The sequence below is a fragment of the Pongo pygmaeus genome, chromosome 20 (assembly GCF_028885625.2).
Source record: "Pongo pygmaeus isolate AG05252 chromosome 20, NHGRI_mPonPyg2-v2.0_pri, whole genome shotgun sequence".
NCBI classification, from domain to species: domain Eukaryota; kingdom Metazoa; phylum Chordata; class Mammalia; order Primates; family Hominidae; genus Pongo; species Pongo pygmaeus.
The window spans coordinates 45727198-45751598 of record NC_072393.2 but is presented as its reverse complement, the minus strand read 5'-3'; the positions used below and the strand labels follow the sequence as shown (position 1 = coordinate 45751598).

Genomic DNA, 24401 nt, shown 5'->3' with positions numbered 1-24401 from the left:
GGAGTTTTGCCATGTTGGCCAGGCTTGTCTCAAACTCCTGACTTCAGGTGATCCAACTGCCTCAGCTTCCCAAAGTGTTGGGATAAACAGGCATAAGCCACCATGCCCGGCCTTGCTTTGAGCATTTCCATTCAACACTCTACAGAATGCCCTAGCCTGTGCAGCATGGCAAATAAAGGAAGTATAAATTAAAAGGAACTGTCTTCACAGATGTCCTGATTGTGTTTATAGAAAATTCTAAGTAATTTATAAAAAATAAGCCCTGCTAGGCCAGGCGCGGTGGCTCACGCCTGTAATCCCAGAACTTTGGGAGGCCGAGGCGGGTGTATCACGAGGTCAGGAGATCAAGACCATGGTGAAACCCCGTCTCTACTAAAAAATACAAAAAATTAGCCGGGCGTTGTGGCGGGCGCCTGTAGCCCCAGCTACTCGGGAGGCTGAGGCAGGAGAATGGCGTGAACCCGGGAGGCGGGGCTTGCAGTGAGCCTAGATTGCGCCACTGCACTCCAGCCTGGGCGACAGAGCCAGACTCCATCTCAAAAAAAAAAAAAAAAAAAAAGACCCTGCTAAAGCTAAGTGAATTTAGCAAATCATAAAATATAATATCAAGATACAAAAATGTAAATACTTTAAGGACAACTTGTTTCTAGGTGTTAAAGAACAGACCATTACAACTCTAAAATCTTATCAATAAAATAAAAAGAAACTATAATACTGCCTTATTTGGCTATAGATGAAAAAGTTCTAATTAAAATATCACCAAATGGACTCTAGCAGTATGACAAAAATTATAGCGTATTACAAGAAATGTTTAAAATTTAAGAAAGTCATAAATACAAATCAATACATCAATAAATTTAAGGAGAAAAACATAAAATTAAAATAGATAACAAAATGGCCTTGGACAAAATTCAGCAGTTTTTAAATTAACAATCACTAAAAAAGTAGGCATCCTCCCTCTACCCCCGCATATATTGAAGGAAATTTAAAGTCAGCAGAGAATTTATCCCCAAATGAAGAGTGAATATTATGGTAAATGATTAAATGTAGGTTCTTGAGTAAACATAGGACCAAAGAAAAAAATGTTGGGAAATATTCCATTAAATTTGGAAAAAAAGATACCTATTACCATAATATTCAACTGTGTTCTGAAGATTCTAGCTATTGCAATAAGAAAAATAAATATAAATACTGGAAAATAAAATTTTATATATTCTGCAAAGATTACATAACTGATAACCTATAAATCTTAAAATGTCTCATAAAGAGAGAATGCATGGTCAGACTATATGCATGTAGGTAGAAAATACTTCATCAATATAGCAAAGTAACAGAATGACATTCAAGTCAATTAGAGGGAAGAAAAAAACAAGACAAAAATAATGGAGAAAGCCAAGAATATGAAAGTCAAAGTAAAGGAATGATGATAGGCCAAGAAATACATTTGAAAAGTGGCTTAAGTCAAAATTTAGGAATACATACAAAAACATACCTAAACTGAAGCTATAGCACTCCATTTACCAGTTCTCAGAAGTCTAAGAGAACAATTTGGAAATATCTAGTAGGGTATACAGAATCTATGGTTGATTTAGTATTATCTAACATAACTGAAAGAGTGTATGATGTAAGAGCAATTGTACTTCCATGTATATACAGCTACTGAAATTCCAATTCACATAAACCAATGATCACAGACAAGGATATTTATTGAAGTATATTTGAAATTGTGAAAACCTGTTAAAACATAAATACCAATGAAAGTTTAAATTCATTATAGTATGTTCAAATAAAAAATTGAGCCATCCTCATTAGTATAGTAGTGAGTATATAAAAACAAAACTGGGCCAGCAATTTATTGCAGAGGAATATGTGAGCAGCAGAGAAATATACCATTCATTTCCTTTCCCAGCATAGCTAAGCATCTGCCATTAGATCTGAATATTCTATCTTTAGGGCCACTCTTTTTTGGTTATGGCATTTCCAGTGTGGGCTCACGTCCCAAAATATTAGATATTCTGAATGAGACTTCCTTAGTAAAGTTTATCATGCATTAGATAAAATAAAGCAAATTTTCTTTATTGTAAGACTCAAATCTTTCGATAGCCTGATAATAAGCATTTTTTTAAAAAAGGGATTTAGTATTCAAAACTTCACAAGGCTGTGTGCCCACAAACCATTTCTCAAGTGCCATTAAGTACTACTGTTCCCAGAGACGTTCTTTTAGATATGTTGTGTTAAGGCACTGGTACTTTGGAGGAACAATCCACTGATACATTAACAATATTTTGCATTAATATATGTCTCAAAATACTCTGCTTTTTGTTACATCCAATTATTGTTATTTGTAAAAATAATTTGCGAATGTTGAGCAATGATATAATTAGATAGTAAATGACTTGTACAATGATATATTACGGCTGTCTTATTTGCATAAAATGGACCTGGAGTTGCAAATCATAATGGATCCATGAGATCCCAGACATTTTGGTTGACAATGGACATTAGTCTAAGTTGAGGAAAGTGGTAGTATGGTAGTCTTCAAGAAATGAGTTACAGTTCTTTTTAGGGAAGAATTGAATTTCAACTGTATATATTCACGCAAACCCCTACATGCCATTAAATCTATATATTTTGGTGCAGGTGCCTTTGTATTCTTACCAGGAAGGCTTTTCACAAAACTACTTGATGACTGCCACCTGGTTGGAAGTATTGTCAGATGCCATAAATTTTAAGATACACCTTGATTTCAAATATGTGAAAAATTGTGCTCAGTGTTAAGCATTGAGGAAATTATCATATCCAATCTAAGCCATAATTTGGCCATTTAAAGCTAAGAAAAACTGAGAACATGGATCTTGAAGATACTTGGACTGGATCAGCTCTTCCTTTCCCATCATTAATTTGGAAAACTAGAACAGATCTATCCCTGGACAGTCCAAGTAAATAAATTATTTTGCTTAATTGCTTTACTAGGTTTTTGAATGAATGTGCTGATGGTTTAGAATTTCTGCTTTCTTCATAATGACTCACCTACATTTTTGCCTTTTAAGAACTATCCTCATCTGTTGTATTAGGATTATAATATCAGTGTAGAAAGAGCTAGTGAAATTTTGATAGTACCTCCTCCTTGAAATTTTCAATAAAACAAAAAATATCTCCTCCATCTGTACTTACATCCAATTCTCATTCACAATGCTGTAATTATCTTTTTCCTTTGATTAGCTATACTAAAATCAAGTATTAATATTTTTTCACAAAGCCTTAATAAGTCTACTTTATTTTCAAATTCATTAACTCCTTTTAATGATCCGCCCTTTCTTATATTGACTTATTTTTCCCTTAGTTTCTTGAGTTTAATGCGTCTTCATTCTTTTTACAGTTTTATAAGTGATTACTATGTTAAAGAAACAGTATTAAGTCACTGGGAGTAGAGTGGTGAGCAGGAGAAACAAAGTGCTGGCTCTCAATATTTGTTTCCTGAATACATTAACAGGTTATTGATTTTTCACTGAGCACAGGTTTGGCCACATTCACAAATTCTGATCTCACCATTCATTTCTAAATTGTCCTTTATGGTTTCATTTTCTTTTTAATCTGGTGTCATTATATTATTGGAGATTTTAAAGTTCCAAAATGCCAAAGTACTACTCTACAGATCATTTACTAAATTAAAAGAAATATTTAGCTCTACAACAGAGAAACTTGGTGATTACCATATGAAGCAAGTATTTCAGTTACCTATTGCTGTGTAACAAACTACACCAAAACTTAGTGGCTTAAAACAGACCATATTTTACACGTAAATCTGCAATTTGGGCAGGCTCATGGGGGAAAGCTTTTCTCTGCTCCACTTAGCACCAGCTAGGACAGCCTGAAGGCTAAGGGTTAGAATCATCTGAAGGCTCATACCCTCATACACTTGGTGCTGGATGCTGGCTGTTACCTCAGCTACAGCTGTAATCAGGACAGCTTTACTTAGCTTTTCTATGTGGTTACTTGGCATCTTCATAGCATGGTGGCTGGGCTTCATCCCAAGTGGGTCAGGCAGAAGCTGTATTGCCTTTTGTGACTTAGTTGTGGAAATCACAGTGTTACTCCTGCCATAAACACAGGCCCACCTGGCCAGATTCAAAAGGAAGGACCATGAGCTCTACCTCTTGGGGAGTGTCGGTATCACATTGTAAGGTAAACATGCAGAATGGGATATATTGGTGTGGCCATCTTTGGAATGTATGTTCTGCTACACCAAGTGAATGAACTAAGGATACCATACTGGTATAATGACACTGTATGCCACCTAATGGGTTACAAATTGAAATACAAAATTTCTCCCATTAAGTATTCTCGCCAAAATATTTAATCTGTCCCTAATTGGGTCTCTAATCCCAAATTCCAGTTAATGGGAAATATTGGGGATAAAAAAGCACATTTAAAAATACTTTGAGAACGCCAGGTGCGGTGGCTCACGCCTGTAATCCCAGCACTTTGGGAGGACGAGGCGGGCGGATCATGAGGTCAGGAGATCGAGACTGTCCTGGCTAACACAGTGAAACCCCATCTCTACTAAAAACACAAAAAATTAGCCGGGTGTGGTTGAAGGCGCCTGTAGTCCCAGCTACTGGGGAGGCTGAGGCAGGAGAATGGCCTGAACCCGGGAGGCGGAGCGTGCAGTGAGCCGAGATCGCACCACTGCACTCCAGCCTGGGCGACAGAGCGAGACTCCGTCTCAAAAGAAAAAAATATATACTTTGAGAAAATGAGAAAAATCCAGAATGTGATATTCTATAAGACAACTATCCTGAGTGCTTAAAAAGTTAATGTTGCAATAAAGTTGTGGGGGGAAGGGCCATTCTTATTTTAAGAGACGAACAATGCAAAAATGTAATTCATGAATTTGGTTCCTGAATTTAAAAATAACCTATGAAAAGCATTCTTTACACAAGTGAAAAGAATGAACACAACTGAGAATATGAACACAGACTGAATATCACAGATTATGGAATTATTGCTAATCTCCTTAGGTGTGAAGTTACTGGGGGTCAAATCTTTTGGCTTCCCTGGGCTACACTGGAAGAATTATCTTGGGCCATACATAAAATATACTAACAATGGCGGATGAGCTTAAAAAAAAATCACAAAAAAACTCATAATGTTTTAAGACAGCTTACAAATTTGTGTTGGACTGCATTCAAAGCTGCCCTGGGGCACAGACAGGTTGGACAATTGTTATATAGCAATTAAGTAGGAGGCAGGCAGCCTTTATTCTTAGATGTGATGTGTTTTATAGTATCTACAATTTATACTCAAATACTACATATTTACAAATATGTAAATATTATGTATAAGCAAAGCAAATGTGACAACATATTAACAACTGCTTAATCTAGATAGAACATAACAGTGTTCATTATTCCTTTAAGTTTTCCAAATGGATAGTGGCTGTTTTTAATTTATCATTGTAGGCAGAAAAAGCAGACTGACATACCTGCTTTTTGGGTTTAAAAAGAAAAAAGCATTACAGCTATCCCTGAGTCTTCAAAACTTTACTCTCATAATCTTCACACCCATCCAATCTAGAGATTTCTTTCTCACATTAATTTTCAGAGATAGGTTCTGACTTTATAAATGGAAGTTTAATCTATTTTACTGGATATTATCCCCAGTTAATTATCCCAATCTAAATAAGGAATTAAAGGTAATGGACGGTTTTTACGAATTCCTGACACCCACAGGGCCTTTCTCTCACATGAATGTACTAAGTGTATCCCTAATGAAAAAAATAAAGCAATATTTATTGATAAAATGCTGTGTGCCAAATACTCTTTTAAAGGTTTTATCTTTTATTAGCATTTCATCCTCACAAAAATACTATTAGGTGGTACTATTAATTATTACCATTTTAAAAACCAAGGCACAGGGGCATGTTTTGCCAAACACCACATAGGCAGAGGTGGAATTATGAGAATTATATTATTTTTATATATCATAAAGATATGCCAAGGCTGGTCTTTCCCATGTTCATTACATTAACAGAATCATTTTCCATTATAGTGCTATATAAAGTGTGGCCATGTGTTGACACTGGTCCACAAATTGTTTGCAAAAGTTATAGATACTGAGAGCAAGTATTTAGAAATGTTTGCAGCAATCTGATAGAGTTAACTCAGTTAAATACCATAATAAAAAACTGGGGCTTTTATTTTGCATGTCTGTTTTTTTTCTTTTCATTTTTCTGGTAATCTATTTATTTAAGAGACGGAGTCTTGCTCTGTCGCCCAGACTAGAGTTGCAGTGGTGTGATCTCGGCTCACTGCAACCTCTGCCACCTAGGTTCAAGCAATTTTCCTGCCTCAACCTCTTGAGTAGTTGGGATTACAGGCACCCGCCACCACGCCTAGCTAATTTGTGTATTTTAGTAGAGAAGGGGTTTCACCATGTTGGCTAGGCTGGTCTTGAACTCCTGACCTCACCTGGTCACCTGGGTCTCCCATAGTGCTGGGATTACAGGTGTGAGCCACTGTGCCTGGCCTACGTTTTACTTATTTATTTAGAGACAGGATCTCACTCTCACCAAGCTGGAGTGCAGTGGCACAATCTTGGCTCACTAAAGCCATGAGGCAGGGTCTCACTATGTTGCCCAGGCTGGTTTTGAGCTCCTGTCTTTCCACAGTGCTGGGATTACAGGTGTGAGCCACTTCACCTGGCCCATTATTATTGCATTTTAGAGAAGCACTGTTCAACAACAGTTTGCAGGGGAAAGGTCCTTGATGGTCTGGGATGCAGTGCATCAGTATCAATCTTCTAAAGTCTAACAGGGACTGAGTGATGCTATAGTCTTTCAATTCTTTAACATATGAAATAATTTCTGATAAATTGTGAGCATGAACTAAAAGGGATTCCCACATGTTCCGTAACAAACAGAAAATTTCTTAAATTACAAATTCTCTGCTAAAGGGCATTTTCTAAAAGCCATCGTATTCTCTTTACATTATGCATAGGACTTCCTCACTAATATGATTTCTCTGATGTAAAGTAAGTTGATCACTACGAATAAAGGCTTTTCCACATTCTTTACATTTATAGGGTTTTTCACCAGTATGAATTCTGTGATGTCGAGTAAGTTCTGAATTAACACTGAAGGCCTTCCCACATTCGTTACATTTATAGGGTTTCTCACCCGTGTGAACTATGTGATGTCGAGTAAGTTCTGCTTGAAGACGAAAGGCATTCCCACATTCTTTACAGCTATAAGGTTTCTCACCAGTATGAAGTCTAAAATGTTGAGTAAGATGATACCGACGACTAAAGGTCTTTCCACATTCCTTACATTCATATGGAATCTCACCAGTGTGAATTCTTTGATGTAACGTAAGTCGATAACTGCAAATAAAAGCATTCCCACATTCATTACATATGTAGGGCTTCTCACCAGTATGGCCTCTGTGATGTTGAGTAAGATGATAGTGCCGACTAAACGTCTTCCCACATTCCTTACATTCGTAAGGTTTCTCGCCAGTATGAATTCTGTGATGTTGCGTGAGATGAGTGCTACGAATAAAGGCCTTCCCGCATTCTGTACATTTATAGGGTTTTTCACCAGTATGAATTCTATGATGCTGAGTAAGTTCTGTTTGAAATCGAAAGGCTTTCCCACATTCATTACATATGCAGGGTTTTTCACCAGTATGAATTTTAAAATGTTGAGTAAGATTATAGCGACGACTAAAAATCTTCCCACATTCTTTACATACGTAGGTGCTCTCACTGGTGTGAATTCGCTGGTGTGAAATAAATTGATTGCTACGAATAAAAGCCTTCCCACATTCCTTACATTCATAGGGTTTCTCACATATATGAATTCTGTGATGTCGGGTAAGTTCTGCTTGAAGACGAAAGGCTTTTCCACATTCGTTACATATGTAGGGTTTCTCACCAGTATGAATTCTGTAGTGTTGAGTGAGATGATAGCGACTACTGAAGGTTTTTCCACATTCCTTACATTCATAGGGAATCTCACCGGTGTGAGTTCTCAGATGTAAAGTAAGTTGATAACCACAAATAAAGGCCTTCCCACATTCCTTACATTCATAGGGTTTCTCACCAGTATGAGTTCTATGATGCCGAGTAAGTTCTGTTTGAAGACGAAAGGCTTTCCCACATTCTCTACATTCATAGGGTTTCTCACCAGTATGAATTCTATGATGTCGAGCAAGTTCTGCATGAAAACTAAAGGACTTACCACATTCTTTACATTCATAGGGTTTTTCACCAGTATGAATTTTCTGATGTTGAACAAGGTATGAGCCATGACTAAAGGCCTTCCCACATTCATTACATTTATAGGGTTTGACACCAGTATGAATTTTCTGATGTTGACTAATATGTCGTTGTACCCTAAAGGTCTTGCCACAAACCTTACATTCATAAGGCCTCTCACCAGTATGAATTCTTTGATGTTCAGTTAGTTGATAATGAAGTCTAAAGGCCTTCCCACATTCTTTACATTCATAAGGTCTCTCTCCAGCATGAATTGTCTGATGTACTCTAAGGTCTCTAACACGACTAAAGGCTTTCCCACATTCCTTACACTTGTAGGGTTTCACACCAGAATGTATTCTCTGATGTTCAGTAAGGTGATAATGAAGTCTAAAGGCCTTCCCACATTCTTTACATTCATAGGGTCTCTCCCCAGCATGGATGGTGTGATGTACTCTAAGGTCTCCTACTCGACAAAAGGCCTTTCCACATTCCATACATTTATAGGGTCTCTCACCAGTGTGAATTCTCAGATGTTGAATAAGGTATGACTGTTGTCTAAAGGCCTTTCTACATTCCTTACATTCATATGATTTCTCTCTAGCATGAATTTTTGGATGTAGAGGATGAGATATTTGTTTTTGGGTTAGCGTTTGACTAACGCGTCCCATCTGATGTCTCTCTTGTCTCTCAAATTCATGTTTACACTGCAAACCATTTCTGAAAATGGTATCCTCATGGATGGTGTTTTTACTTTTTTCTCCTGTCTGCAATTGAGATAAATAGATTTTGCAAACATTCTTTTCTGAAAGTAAATTCTTGGTAATATACTTGTATTCCAAATCTGCAAAAAAAAAGCAAAGAGCAAACAAATGCTATAATGCTATTTTTCTGTGTTGGGGCAGGGATGGGGGTTGTACCTTATAGTAGAAATAAAAGATAAACAGAAATAACATACATTAGAAATAAATGGTTTAGAGCAAGATTCAACAAACTTTTTCTTTAAAAGACCAGATAGTGAAGATGTTAGGCCTTGGGAGGCATATGGTCTCTGTCACAATTACTTAGCTCTGTTATTACAGCACAAGGGTAGCCACAGATGATAATAGGTGTGGCTGTGTTATAATAACACTTGACTTATGGACACTGAAATTTGAATTTCAAAAAGTGTTTACATGACACAAAATCTTGATTTTTTCAACCATTAAAAAAATGGAAAAACCAGTTGTAACTTATGAGCCATGCAAAAACAGGCAGTGAGTTATTTGGCTCATGGGCTATAGTTTGCTGGTTCCTGGCTTAGAGAACTCTAAATTATTGTAGTGCAATTTAAAAGAAGGCAAAATACCTCAGAAAATGATGTGACTTTTAAGAATGGTAAAATAGGCCGGGTGCGGTGGCTCATGCCTGTAATCCCAGCACTTTGGGAGGCTGAGGCAGGTGGATCATGAAGTCAGGAGATTGAGACCATCCTGGCTAACATGGTGAAACCCCGTCTCTACTAAAAATACAAAAAATTAGCCGGGCGTGGTGGCAGGTGCCTGTAGTCCCAGCCACTCGGGAGGCTGAGGCAGGAGAATGCCGTGAACCCGGGAGGTGGAGCTTGCAGTGAGCCAAGATTGTGCCACTGCACTCCAGCCTGGGTGACAGAGCGAGACTCTGTCTCAAACAAACAAACAAAAAAGAATGGTAAAATAGCTGAGTAGGATAATAGGGTAAATCAGTGGTCCTCTTATTTAGGTGGATTTAGGGGAATTTCTTACATATACTGTTCTTCAGGCACCGAACCAGACAACATCAAAATCTGCAGGAGCAAGTCCTGGATATGTGCATTTAAAATCTTTTTCATCGCATGGCTTTGATGGGGGTCATTTTGAAAATCTGTACCCAATTCTTCTCCCTTTAGAATAGAGTTTCTCGCCCCCCTAGAATAAAACCCAAACATATTACCATTGATAAAAAGACCTTGCTTATTTGGAAGACCTCTGGAAACCACCTCTGTAAATATTACAAACAAGTCACTGAGAGGGCAGCTAAGTATAATAACTTCATTTCCCCAAATTGCAACATAGTTATGAATATATCTCCCTGATTCCAATCTCATCCTACCTAGTACAGCAATTAAATATGCTCTTTCCTGGATCACTTCCCTTCTGAAAGGGAACAAAGGTACATCCAAAATTGCTCAGTCAAAAGTATAAATGGAAAAGTCATGTTTGTATTTCATCATTTTCCAATTACCTATTGTTACCTTGAACATTAGGCATCTCCAAAACTGTTTACATTTGCCCTGTGTGTGTGTGGCTACTGTTCCTTCTCTTTGTCTCTGTCCCAACTCAAGTACTGAGATATTTTATTTGGTGAGCATCAGTTGTGTTTTATCATTACTCATTCACAGATCCTCAAACTCATTGCTAGTCAATAATTACACTGCAGGTCCCGGCTAGTAGAGTAAGGCAAGGTGAAGAACACAGGCTTTAGAAAGGAGAAAAATAAATGCCTTTATTCTCAGATGTAGTAGGTTGAATTGTGGCCCCCAGAAAAGATATGTTCCTAACTCCCAGTGCCTGTGAATGTGACCTAATATGGAAAAAGGGTGAGCCCTAAATCCAATAACAGGTGTACTTATAAGAGCGAGGCACAGGGAGATCAAGAGAGGGTGCCATGAAGATGGAGGCAGAGACTGGAGTGATGCGTCTGCAAGCCAAGGAACGCCAAGAATGGCCAGTAACTACTATTATTTTCATAAATTGTTGGATTCAAATGGCTAAAACTTAGTCTAGAATTTTTGCATTTGTGTACACGAAAGATACTGACTTATAGATTTCTTTTCTTATAATGCCTTTGTCTGGTTTTGGTATCAGGGTAATGCTGGACTTGAAGAGTGAGTTTGGAAGTATTCCCTTATCTTAAAGTTTCTGGAAGAGTTTGTGTACAATAGGTACACAAATGTAAATCTAAAACTATAAAATTTCTAGAAAAGCTGGGGGCAGTGGCTCACGCCTGTAATCCCAGCACTTTGGAAAGCTGAGGCAGGCAGATCATGAGGTCAGGAGTTTGAGACCAGCCTGGTCAATATGGTGAAAACCTGTCTCTACTAAAAATACAAAAATTAGCTGGGCGTGGTGGCGTGTACCTGTAGTCCCAGCTACTCGGGAGGCTGAGGCACAAGAATCGCTTGAACCCGGGAGGTGGAGGTTGCAGTGAGCCGAGATTGTGCCACTGCACTCCAGCCTGGGTGACAGAGCGAGACTCTGTCAAAAAAAAAAAATTATAGAAGAAAACAGAAAATTTTTGTACTTTTTATACTGGGCAAAGATTTCTTAAATATGATCTGAAAGGACAATCCATAAGAGAAAAATGTGATAAATTGAACTTAATCAAATTAAGAGCTTATGCTATTCAGAAGACACTGTTAAGAGTTTACAGATCATACATTTGATAAAAGACTATAAGGGACTCTCGAAACCCAATAATTAGCAAACAACCAATGCAATTAGAAAATGGGCAGAAGGCCAGGTACAGTGGCTCACGCCTGTAAGCCCAGCACTTTGGGAGGCTGAGGCGGGTGGATCTGAGGTCAGGAGTTCGAGACCAGCCTGGCCAATGTGGTGAAACCCCATCTCTACTAAAAATGCAAAAATTAGCTGAGCATGGTGGCACATGCCTGTGGTCCCAGCTACTCAGGAGGCTAAGGCAGGAGAATTGCTTGTGCCCAGGAGGCAGAGGTTGCAGTGAGCCGAGGTCATGCCACTGCACTCCAGCCTGGGCAACAGAGCAAGACTCTGTTTCAAAAAAAAAAAAGAAAGAAGGAAAGAGAACGAGCAGAAGACTGTAACAGACGCTTCACCAAAGAAGATATATGGATGATAAATTAAGAATAAAAAGTTGCTCAGGATTATTAGGCATTAGGGAAATGAAAATTAAAACTACAGTGTGATACCATTACTCATCTATTAGCAAAGCTAAAATTTAAAAGACTGACCATACCAAAGTGCTGACAAGAATGTGGAAGAACTGGAATTTTCATAAACTTCTGCTGGGAAAGTAACAGGATACAATCACTTTCTTCTTCTTCTTCTTTTTTTTTTTCCAGACATTATCTTGGTCTGTCACCCAGGCTGGAGTGCAGTGGCACAATCTCGGCTCACTGCAACCTCTGCCTCCAGGGTTCAAGTGATTCTCCTGCTTCAGCCTCCCAAGTAGCTGGGATTACAGATGCCTGCCACTATGCCTGGCTAATTTTTGTATTTTTAGTAAAGATGAAGTTTCACCTTGTTGGCCAGGCTGGTCTTGAACTCCTGACCTCCAGTGATCCAACTGTCTCGGCCTCCCAAAGTGCTGGGATTACAGGCATGAGCCACTGCTACTGGCTGATACAACCACTTTCAAATACAGTGTGGCAGTTTCTTAAAAAATAGACATATATTTATCATATGATCTACCCATTCTACCCCAGAGAGTTACCCAAGATAAATGAAAGCATAAGTCTATACAAAGAATTTTACGTGAAAGTTTCCAGTAGCTTTATCTGTAATAGCCAAACACTGGAAATAACTCAATGTCCATCCTTATAGGTAAATGGATAAGTAAATTGTGGTACATCCATACAATGGAATACTACTCAATAATGAAAAGAAATGAAGTACTGATACATACAGCAACATGGATGAATCTCAAAATAATTTTGCTGAGTGAATGAAGCTAAATTTTAAAAATCACCATATTTTTAAAAAAGGAAGAAAAAAATCACCATATAATTCCATTACACAAAATTCTAGAAAATGAAAACTAAGTTATAGTGACAGAGAGATGATCAGTGTTTACCTGGGCAGTGGGTAGAGAGGGACATGAGGGAGGGATTTCCTTTTGGAGGTGATGGATATGTTTATTATTTTGATTGTGAAATGGTTTCACAATATACAGGGCAACTTAGCAAATTTTATACCTTAAATGTGTGCAGTTTATTGTATGCCAATTATATGTCAATAAAACTGTTTTAAAATGTTATAAAAATTGACACTTAAAATGAGTACATTTTATACTATATAAATTATACCTCAATATATATGATTAAGAAAATACACTTGTCCTATGACCCAGAAATTCCACTTCCATATATTCCCAAGAAAAATGAAAACCCAAGAGAAATGAAAACATCTGAACATAAAAACAATTGTACAAGAATGTTCACATCAGGTGGCATAATCTGCTTTGGGAATAAACACAGATGGTTCTTCATCTCAGAACCTTTGCATTTGCAGCTTTTTCTGCTTGTAATGTTCTTCCTCAATATTCACATGGCCTGAGACCTTACTTTATGTCTCTGGTTCAAAGATCATCACCTCAAAATGGCCTTTCCTGATCTTATCTAAATTAGTCCTACTAACTCCCCAACACTCTAGCTCCTTACTCTACTTAACTTTCTTCACAACACATATGAAAACCTGATTATTATCTGTTTACGTATTGACAACATGTTTCTCTTACTATAATATCAACATCTCTATGACAACAAGAGTGTCTATCAATAGTGCCTAAACTCTAGCGCAGTGCCTGGCTTAGGTTAGGTAAATGGGAAATATTTGATGAATAAAACTTGGACAATGGAGAAATGAATATAAATCAAAATGTAAAAGGAGGCCTGGAAACACAGGTAAAATGGTCATCAATGGGGAAGAAAGAAAGCAGCCCCACTTTGAAAGAGGAGAGAAATACGAGAGAAGAGAAACAAGGAGTATGGCAAATTGGGTAAAGTTCCTTTGGCAGCTAATGTAGAGAGAAGCTGAATGCTTCCCAGGTACCAGTCCTTTCTCCACAGGCCTCAGGCCTTTGAAGGGAGCTTTCCAAACAACTCAGTGCTGTGCCTCCTCCCTGATATCATGGGTCATAACTTGCGATAGCACCCTCCTGCCTGATTTGCTGTAACTCACCTGTGTACCAATTCCTTGTCCCTTCCCTCATTACTATCCAGGGCTCTTTCTCTTGCTCCAATAAAGTAATCACATCTGGCTTAGGAATGGTATATCCTGCTCATGAGAAAAGAAATGACACATGTTGTAGAAAAATACAAAAACAACCGTAACCTTGAAATGACAATTCAGACGTGGTTACATTTGTAAGAAACTGCAGGTGAAAATGGTACTAGACAATGCCATGACAGTAAAGAAGAAAAAGGCCATCTGAGAATATTCACGTTAACATGGACTCACAATTACAGGACTAAAGAGACAAGGTAAGAGAGCGAAAAGGTCTGCTTTGCTGTTAAAGGCAGTATAGAAAGGGCACCAGTGAGCATACCCTCTGGAGCCCTATGGCCTGGGTTCAAATATTCTGCCACCTACCAGCTGTGTGACCTTGAAAGTTACCCTGCACGTATTCACTTTTATCAAATGCAAAATGGGGCTGATATTACCGACTTCTTAGGGCTGTGGTGAGAATTAAATGAATTAATATATGCAAAGGCATACAATATGCCCAGTATATAGTATTATTTTGTTGTTGCTACTATTTTCCTAGGAGAAACATACTAAGTTTCCTAAAACATTTCCAGGTTCTTCCTCAGATACTCCTTCAACAGAAAATGTAAATTCACAGACTTTAACTTTCAACCGCAAAGCAGGTTAAGGAGAATATGTCTCCTTTAGGATGGGGTGTGTTGGTTTGAATTTTAAATGACTATTGTTAACTCAATCCACCACTGTATAATCCATGGAGGTTCTTTTAATAATCAAGGAAAACTAGAATTCTGAGACTAGCTGTTGTCTTGTAGGAGGGCCAGATATTAACACAGAGCAGCTATAGGAATTCTGAGTATATGCATTATATGAAATCTGATGTCACACAACTCAAACCTGGAAATTATTTAGAAAAGCAAGCAATGACAGGAAGAGTCAGAGGGAGGAGTGAATGTCACTGAGGGTCAGAAAGGTGAATTTGCTTAACACAGGTGCCCATTTCCACCCCAACACTGCTGAAACTATGAGTTTAGAAATAGGGGGTGTCAGTCAGCCTCTTAAAACAGAGTTCTAAAGTTTGACAGTGGAGAAAGCTGATACTCCAGAAAACAGATTATAAACGATTTCGAAAGATACCTTACCCAGTGAGACCAGGTTGCTGTAGTTCTCCAACATCACATCCTTGTACAAGTCCCTCTGCACAGGGTCCAGGCACTCCCACTCCTCTTGGGAGAGGTCTATGGACACATCCCTAAATGCCAAGGATACCTGAAATGACAAGCCTATGTATTAAAAAGAAATTAAATGTATTTTCAAGATGGAAAACTGCTTTGCAGGAAAGAAGCAACACAGTAACCAAATAAACTGGAGCTCAAGCCTGCAATGTGTATAAAAGAATAAATTAATATTTCTGAAATAAAGTGTTTATACGCTTTTAAACAATATTGTTGATGCAAATTAAGTGAAATAGCATAAATAAGCACATTGCCCATTATGTGCCTGCAGTTTAAGTTCTGAATAAATGCAAGTTCCATCATCCTCTCTTCCCTTCGAAAAATTTTTGGAAAAAGAATTTTTTCACCAAAAAGTTCTCTAAAATCTCTCTTAGAAAACAGGATTTGACTGACATTATGTGATTTCGTTAAAACTCAGGTTCATCATGATGCAAAATAACCTCATAAGAAAAGTCTTCAGTTAGTATATTTATTGGCTAGCTAATAATATCATCCATCTTGTAGATACAGCAGACTAATTCTTCTTTTATTCTTAGGCATTTAGGTTGGCCAAAATGTTTAAGGTCTTCCCCAATTCTGTTTCCACCTATCATTAGGGATCAGAGACTATTTCCAGCTATCATTAGGGATTGGAGGATCTTCCTACCTGCTACCCCTGCCATACCTCAGGAATACTTGCTTTCTTCCTAAGCCAGAGGATGCTGACGTATCCACAATGACACTGATGTCACTGGAGACCAGCACAACCTCCTTAACCACAAAATTGACTTTTGTTTTCTTATTCATCCCTTGGAAATTCCCTGGCTAGATGCCTGAAACTACCATATGCAGACCCCAATCATACTCCAATCTAGTCCTCTAAGCCTTTCAATGCATGGGATCTGACCTCTGCCTCTGAGGCTGACATGGAAGACAATGTTTGAGCACAGATAAGAGAAAACAGGAGCAAATGAGGAAGACACTAGGCTATTTGGCACTATCCTTCACTGTGATCAGAGTAATTAGGGAGCAGGTTCCACAACAGGGTTGTCTTAGGAAGGAAGTCTCAAGATAATGAGACTTCAATGATCACATGAATTTAAAAACACAGTATTTCAAGGAAGAAAAACACAAACTTACATTGGCCATGGTTTTAGAACCACAAGAACTTGTCAGTTCTCCTTGAGTTTCCTCCATGGAGAAGCACAGAATCCAGAGAAACCAGGGCTGGGGAGAAGAACAAGTGACTCTGAAACCAGATGTGTGTCAAAACTCCTAAAATGACTTAAGTTAATAAGATCCTGTTTTGCCATCATTTCTACTTCCAACCCCACCATTCTGCACATATAAACTGGGGAAGATATCTCAATTTCAAGGCTGGGGTGGTGTAAATTCATGCCCACGGTTGCCAGGTGATGACAACAAAAGTAGCTATTTTTAGGATCTTCTGCATGATGGGTCCTTTATCATATTAACATTTAACCATGCAATGCATTTATCTCCATTCAACAGATGAGGTAATGAGGGCTTAAAATAAAGTAACTTGCCCAAATTCACAGTTAGTAAGAGGCAGAGCTGTGTTTTGAATCCACAACATTTCTGTAATTATAAAGCCAATTATCTTTTTTTTTTTTTTTTTTTTGGAGACAGGGTCTTGCTCTCAACTCTGGCATTTGCCTCTGAAGCCCAGAATTTTTTCAAATGAAACTTAAGCATGAGCAATTCACTAAAAATAGCAGCATATCATCCACCAAAGTTATTAAATTTCAATACAATGAAGCAGATCCTAATTAAGGAAATACCAGTTGACAGTTATTAGAATGGCAGACTTAAAAGATTAATAATATGCCAGATGAGCAACATCACAGGGAAATGAATACCGTGTAAATGCTACAGATTTGTAGGACCTTAAAACATGGCATGTAGAAGGATGTGACAGACTTTTACCATACAAACCTAATTTTGGGACTGTACCCAAAGCAAATGATGTGTATTAAGATGCATGCAGGTTAGGCCAGGTGCAGTGGCTCACACCTGTAATCCTAGCACTTTGAGAGGCCAAGGCGGGCAGATCATTTGAGGTCAGGAGTTCGAAACCAGCCTGGCCAACATGGTGAAACCGTGTCTCTACTAAAAATACAAAAAAATTAGCTAGGCATGGTGGCACATGCCTGTAATCCCAGCTGCTTAGGAGCCTAAGGCAGGAGAATCGCTTGAACCCGGGAGGCAGAGGTTGCAGCGAGCTGAGATTGCGCCACTGCACTCCAACCTGGGAGACAGAGCAAGACTCTGTCTCAAAAAAAAAAAAAAAAAAAAAAAAGATGCATGCAGGTTAGGGGCGCAAAAGGCTTATTGGAAAAAACAAAAATAAAAAAGATGCATGCAGGGAGGGTGGAATTCAGCATTCTGAGTCCAGCAATAGCTGACTGGTTAGATAAGTTACAGATCATCTATGTAACAGAATATTAAGTAGATATTAAATACTATACTAAATTGGAGAAAATATTTAAAGGACTTGGGAAATATCCAAGATATGTTCTAAATTTAAAAATAAGGTTAAAACCCAGAATGTACAATATAATTACATTTGTGAAAAAATACACACACACATACATAAAGAAAAAACGAAGGACAGGCAGAAACTAAGAGACAGAAAAAAGTTTAAAAATGTATATATCTATATGTCAGTACTGCCAAGCTGCATGACATTACTTGATATATTTTTAAAGTATAATCTGTAACTTTTAAAAATAATTTAGGCTAGGTGCGGTGGCTCACGCCTGTAATCCTAGCACTTTGGGAGGCCAAGGTGGGTGGATCACCTGAGGTTAGGAGTGCGAGACCAGCCTGGCCAACATGGCAAAACCCCATCTCTACTAAAAAATATAAAAATTAGCTGCGCATGGTGGCGCATGCCTGTAATCCCAGCTACCTGGGAGGCTGAGGAAGGAGAATCACTTGAACCCAGGAGGTGGAGGTTGCAGTGAGCCAAGATCATGCCACTGCAGTCCAGCCTGTGCGACGGGAGTGAGACTCATCTCAAAAAAAAATAATAATAATTTAAAATATACACACAGGCACATATATGTACTTATTTTTCATTTTGATAAGAGAAAGCCTTTCCTTTGTTGAACAATCTTCTCTTCAACTTGAAGGAAAAGCTTAAGATAATCTAAAAACAGATTTTATATATATATATATATATATATTTTTTTTTTTTTTTTTGAGATGGAGTCTCTCTCTGTCACCCAGGCTGGAGTGTAATGACACAATCTCGGCTCACTGTAGCCTCCGCCTCCTGGGTTCAAGTGATTCTCCTGCCTCAGGTTCCCGAGTCACTGGGATTACAGGCACCCACCACTGCGCCTGGCTAATTTTGGTATTTTTAGTAGAGACGGGGTTTCGCCATGTTGGCCAGGCTGGTTTCAAATTCCTGACCTCAGGTGATCTGCCCTCCTTGGCCTCCCAAAGTGCTGGTATTACAGGCATGAGCCACTGTGCCTGGCCAACAGCTGTTATATTTTTACTGAATGTCTTTTTTCCCTTTACCTCATAACATTGGAACCAATTCTTTTGATTTTTCACATATGTCTATGTATGCTAATATATTGCAATGTCTTATACATATGAATGCTGGTCACAATGAAGTGACTTTTCATGTACTCCTGACAAACGTATTGACAGTTTGTGCTCTGAAATTTTCCTTTCAGCCACAATATCCTCCAAACTGCTGCTGAATAATCTTGTCCCATTAGCCTCACTTTGAATCTAACATCATTACAATAAAAACTTAAGGTATGAAATTGTGCTGTTCAATACAAATATGGTTATTTAAATCAAATTTTAAGCTGGGCGCAGTGGCTCATGCCTGTAATCTCAGCACTTTGGGAGGCCGAGGCAGGTGGATCATGAGGTCAGGAGATCGAGACCATCCTGGCTAACATGGTGAAACCCCGTCTCTACTAAAAATACAAAAAAAATTAGCCAGGCGTGGTGGCGGGCGCCTGTAGTCCCAGCTACTCGGGAAGCTGAGGTAGGAGAATGGTGTGAACCTGGGAGGCAGAGCTTGCAGGGAGCCAAGATCGCACCACTGCACTCCAGCCTGGGCTACGGAGTGAGACTCCGTCTCAAAAAAAAAAAGTTAAATCAAATTTTAAATAAAATTAAAAGTTCAGACCGGGCACGGTGGCTCATGCCTGCAATCCCAGCACTTTGGGAGGCCAAGGCGGGTGGATCATTTGAGGTCAGGAGTTCGAGACCAGCCTGGCCAATATAGTGAACCCCCGTCTCTACTAAAAATACAAAAATTAGCTGGGCGTGGTGGCGGATGCCTGTGGTCTCAGCTAATCAGGAAGCTGAGGCAGGAAAATCGCTTCAACCCGGGAGGCAGAGGCTGCTGTAAGCTGAGATCTCACCACTGTACTCCAGCCTGGGCAACAGAGTGAGACTCTATCTCAACAACAACAACAAAAAAAGTTAGTTTCCCAGTCACACTAGCCATATTTCAGGTGCTTATTAGCCACATGTGGCGAGCAGCTACCATACTGGAAAACATAGAACAAATCCACTATCATGGAAAGTTCTATTGGACAGCACTGGACATCTCCTTCCTATGAACTCCCAAGGCCTGTGACCTGAATTTCTTTACTGTTTTTTATTATCTTCTACCTTATACTTATTCAGTCTATTCTGATTTTAGACTCCCTGCTGTACAGTAGCACCTATGTGTTTTCAGTTCTTGTATTCCTCTAATTACTAACACAAGATTCAGTATACTGTGAGCCCTTATGTCTGATATTTGACTAAAATTCCATTTTTAGGCATTTTTTTCTTGCAAGTGGCTATTAAAGCATATTAAGACATATACATAAGATATTTCTCATATAACAACTTATAATAATCAAATATTAAAAATACTAATAGCTATAGTAGGCAGCAGGTTAAATAAACTATGGTCAGTTATGACGGCACACTAAGGCCTGACTAATACTAATTATATTGGTCCATATTTATTTTTGGAGAAAGACATCAATGATGAGTTACTGACTGATATAGGCAAATTAAAGGAGCATATGCCATATGGGCAGGGTTATAACGTTGTCATTAATAATACAGACTCTGTTGTCAGATTTTCAGAATGTGAATCTTAGTCTGACAGCTACATACTTTTCAGTTAGTTTGTTGGTAAATTAGGGATAAGAACAGCACCTATCTCATAGGGTTGTCACGAAGATTGAGATAATACATATATCCCACTTAATGATATACAAGTACGTAATAAAAGTTAGCCAGTATTATTAAAATAGAGGATATCATGTCATTTGTTCCACTGCTATTAAATAAAATTATTTTATATTATTTCATTTTTTCTAGTAAAGTTTGAGTCTCATGCCCATTTTTTAATAATGATGTTTTAAGTATTTTAGAGCTGAGCCTTGAAGATGCAATTATTTTTAATTAACAACATTCGTAAAACAGACTCCCAGAAAGATAATCAAGAAATCTCTTCTTGGTCAGGCACGGTGGCTCACACTTGTAATCCCAGCACTTTGGGAGGCTGAGGTGGGTGGATCACCTGAGGTCAGGAGTTCGAGACCAACCTGACCAACATGGTGAAACCCCCGTCTCTACTAAAAATACAAAAATTAGCCAGGTGTGGTGGTGGGTACCTGTAATCCCAGCTACTCTGGAGGCTGGGAAGAATTGCTTGAACCTGTGAGGTGGAGGTTGCAGTGAGCTGAGATTGTGCCACAGCACTCCAGCCAGGGCAACAGCGTGAGACTTCATTTAAAAAAAAAAAAAAAAAATCTCCTCTTTTGTTCTTGCAACTACCAAAGGGGGGACATCATTCTTCAACATAAAACTAGCTAAAATAATCTAATTAAGGCAGGGGTCCCCAACCCCCAGGTCACTGACTGATACTGGACCACAGCCTGTTAGGAACTGGGCCACACAGCAGAAGGTGAGCAGCAGGCCAGCAAGGGAAGCTTCATCTGTATTTACAGCTACACCCCATTGCTAGCATTAACCGCTTGATCTCTGCCTCCTGTCAGATCAGCTGCAGCGTTAGATTTTCATAGGAGTGCAAACCCTATTACGAACTGACCATGTGAAGGATCTAGGCTGCATGCTCCTTATGAGAATCTAATGCCTGATGATCTGTCATTGCCTCCCATCACCCCTAGATGAGACCATCTTGTTGCAGGAAAACAAGCTCAGGGCTCCTACTGATTCCACATTAGGGTGAGTTGTATAATTACATGTTATAATGTAATAATAATGGGAATAAAATGCACAATAAATGTAATGTGCTTGAATCGTCTTGAAACCATCTCCCTCTCCCTGTCTGTGAAAAAACTGTCCGCCATGAAACCAGCCCTGGTGCCAAAAAGGTTGGGGACTGCTGTAATAAGGCATTCAAAAGATAATTTTAATATGAGGTTCAATCTTGTTCTCCTGTTCTATATGGAAAGATTTACATGAATATTTATAGCTGTTACCATCTTATTCTGTTTTCTTTTTCTTTTTTTTTTTTTTTTTTTTGAGACGGAGTCTTACTCTGTCGCCCAGCCTGGAGGGCAGTGGTGCTATCTCGGCTCCCTGCAACCTCCCAGGTTCAAGCAATTCTTCTCTGCCTCAGCCTCCCAAGCAGCTGGGATTACAGGCGCACGCCACCACACTTGGCTAATTTTTGTATTTTTAGTAGAGACGGGGTTCCACCATCTTATCCAGGCTGGTCTTGAACTCCTGACCTCATGATCCACCTGCCTGGGCCTCCCAAAGTGCTGGGATTACAGGTGTGAGCCAGCATGCCCACCCTTATTCTGTTTTCTACTGTTATAAATCTGTCCTAGAAAATGTTATTTGCATAATGGAACCCTGAATAAAACCTAGCCAAGACAGAGTATTGCTATGTACTGTAAAAGAAACCTTAAAAATCTAAAAAAAAAGTATAATCCTGAAGAACTATCCTATTTGATAAATTGTCATATTAATTAATTATCCTTAATTGGTTTATATAAACCTAAAAGGTGTAAATTTCTCAAAGGTTAATCAAACAGCAGAATTCATTGGTGTTTTCCTCTTCTGCCTATGTGCACAGAGATATAAGAAAGCCATGGTTAGGGAGAATTAGTTTTTCTAACTAGGAGCTGGAAAGTCTTGTGTCCTTTGAATAATCAGTTAGTGCAATTTCTATTCCGCAGGAAGAAAAGTGCAGGTGCGTGTGCACACACACACACACACACACATACAAGTGTGCTGAAAAATCTTGCTAAAATAGGTTGGGCATGGTGGCTCACACCTGTAATCCCAGCACTTTGGGAGGCCGAGGCGGGTGGATCACCTGAAGTCAGGAGTTCGAGACCAGCCTGGCCAACATGGCGAAAACCCATCTCTATTAAAAATACAAAAAATTAGCTGGGCGTGGTAGCGGGCGCCTTCCCAGCTACTTGGGAGGCTGAGGCAGGAGAATTGCTTGAACCTGGGAGATGGAGGTTGCAGTGAGCCGAGATCGCACCATTGCACTCCAGCCTGGGCAACAAAGTGAGACTCTGTCAAAAAAAAAAAAAAAGTTGCTAAAATATAGCTCCCCAAAGTGTTAATAGTGATGCTGGGGCTATTTTAACTTTCTTCTTTATAAGTCCTTTATGTAATATAACTGAGTAACTAATTTATAAAAGGTGAATATTAATTCTATAACCAGAATTATACAATAAATCTATATCCAATTATAAAATAAAATGTTTTAACACATCAGAAGCAAATTGGTTTGACATGTATGGAAACAATAGGAAAACAGCTTGACCATTATAAATAAATGCCTGCCAGTTCTTGAACATTCTTCTTCAATTCAACAAGACCTTTTCACTATTAAGATTCTTCCCTGAATACACAAGCCAGGTGAACAGCGTCTGCAGACTGAATAAGAAAATTTGAGCAAAGCAGACAGAAAAGTGTTTGGTTCTCCTCTACTTCTCCAGCAAATAATCAGTTGAAATGTTAATTTAGATATAATCCTTGTTAAATGTGTTTAAATCCTAATATTAGTGAGATTCATATAAAATTTAAAATTCGCGGCCGGGTGCGGTGGTTCATGCCTGTAATCCCAGCACTTTGGGAGGCCAAGGCAAGTGGATCACCTGAGGTCAGGAATTCGAGACCAGCGTGGCCAATATGGTGAAACCCTGTCTCTACTAAAAATACAAAAATTAGCCGGGCGTGGTGGCAGGCGCCTGTAATCCCAGCTACCTGGGAGGCTGAGGCAGGAGAATCACTTGAACCCAGGAGGCGGAGGCTGCAGTAAGCCGAGTTCACGCCATTGCACTCCAGCCTGGGTGACACAGCGAGACTCTGTCTCAAAAAAAAAAAAAATTGCGTATTATTCTTCATCACTGTGACTATTACTTTACTCATATGTACTTTTTATTCTTATGACTAACTCTGTATAAAAATAAATCTCAACTCATGGATTCCTTGGAAAAAAATCCCTGCTCATGTTCACACAGATTTCTATGCTTGGACTTCCAATCACATTCCCACTTCTAAAAGCCTTAAAAGCAGACGACCATTATCACTTGCTTACTGACACCAGTCAGGTCATCTCTAATCCTGTCATACTTTAAAACTGAGGTCTTTGGAGAACATTGGAGAAGATGGATGATGTGATTCTACCTAAACATTAATCTCAATAAAACAAAGTTTTAACTTTAGACTCCAGGATATGCATTTCTCTACCATTATAGAAAGTGAGTGCAGAGGAATGATTTGAAAAATGAGAAAGTCATTTGGAGGCCGGTGAAGAGGAGGGTCCACCTGCATGGTCCATTGTTCACTGGAAAGGAAGGCCTGGGATAGGTCACTGGACAATTCAGGAAAAGCAAAGCAATGTTTCCATTTCCTAAAAACAAAAACATTTTATGCATTTATTTAAAGATTTATTTAAAGATATAGACCAGAGAGTTGCAATTTATGT

The 24401-nt window shown here is 38.8% G+C and overlaps 1 protein-coding gene across 1 annotated transcript in view; it reads right to left on the bottom strand.

The window, feature by feature from the left end:
- Nucleotides 1–179: 179 nt before the first annotated feature.
- ZNF546 (zinc finger protein 546) overlaps nucleotides 180–24401 on the bottom strand; it is a 28803-nt gene continuing 4581 nt past the window's right edge. The window contains exons 3-7 of the mRNA XM_063657698.1: nucleotides 24164–24326; nucleotides 16568–16654; nucleotides 15356–15482; nucleotides 14190–14285; nucleotides 180–9100 (exon numbers count right to left, since the gene is read on the bottom strand). Coding sequence (XP_063513768.1) covers nucleotides 6984–9100; nucleotides 14190–14285; nucleotides 15356–15482; nucleotides 16568–16654; nucleotides 24164–24326 — 2590 coding nt within the window. The 3' untranslated portion in view covers nucleotides 180–6983. The remainder of the gene's footprint in view (nucleotides 9101–14189; nucleotides 14286–15355; nucleotides 15483–16567; nucleotides 16655–24163; nucleotides 24327–24401) is intronic.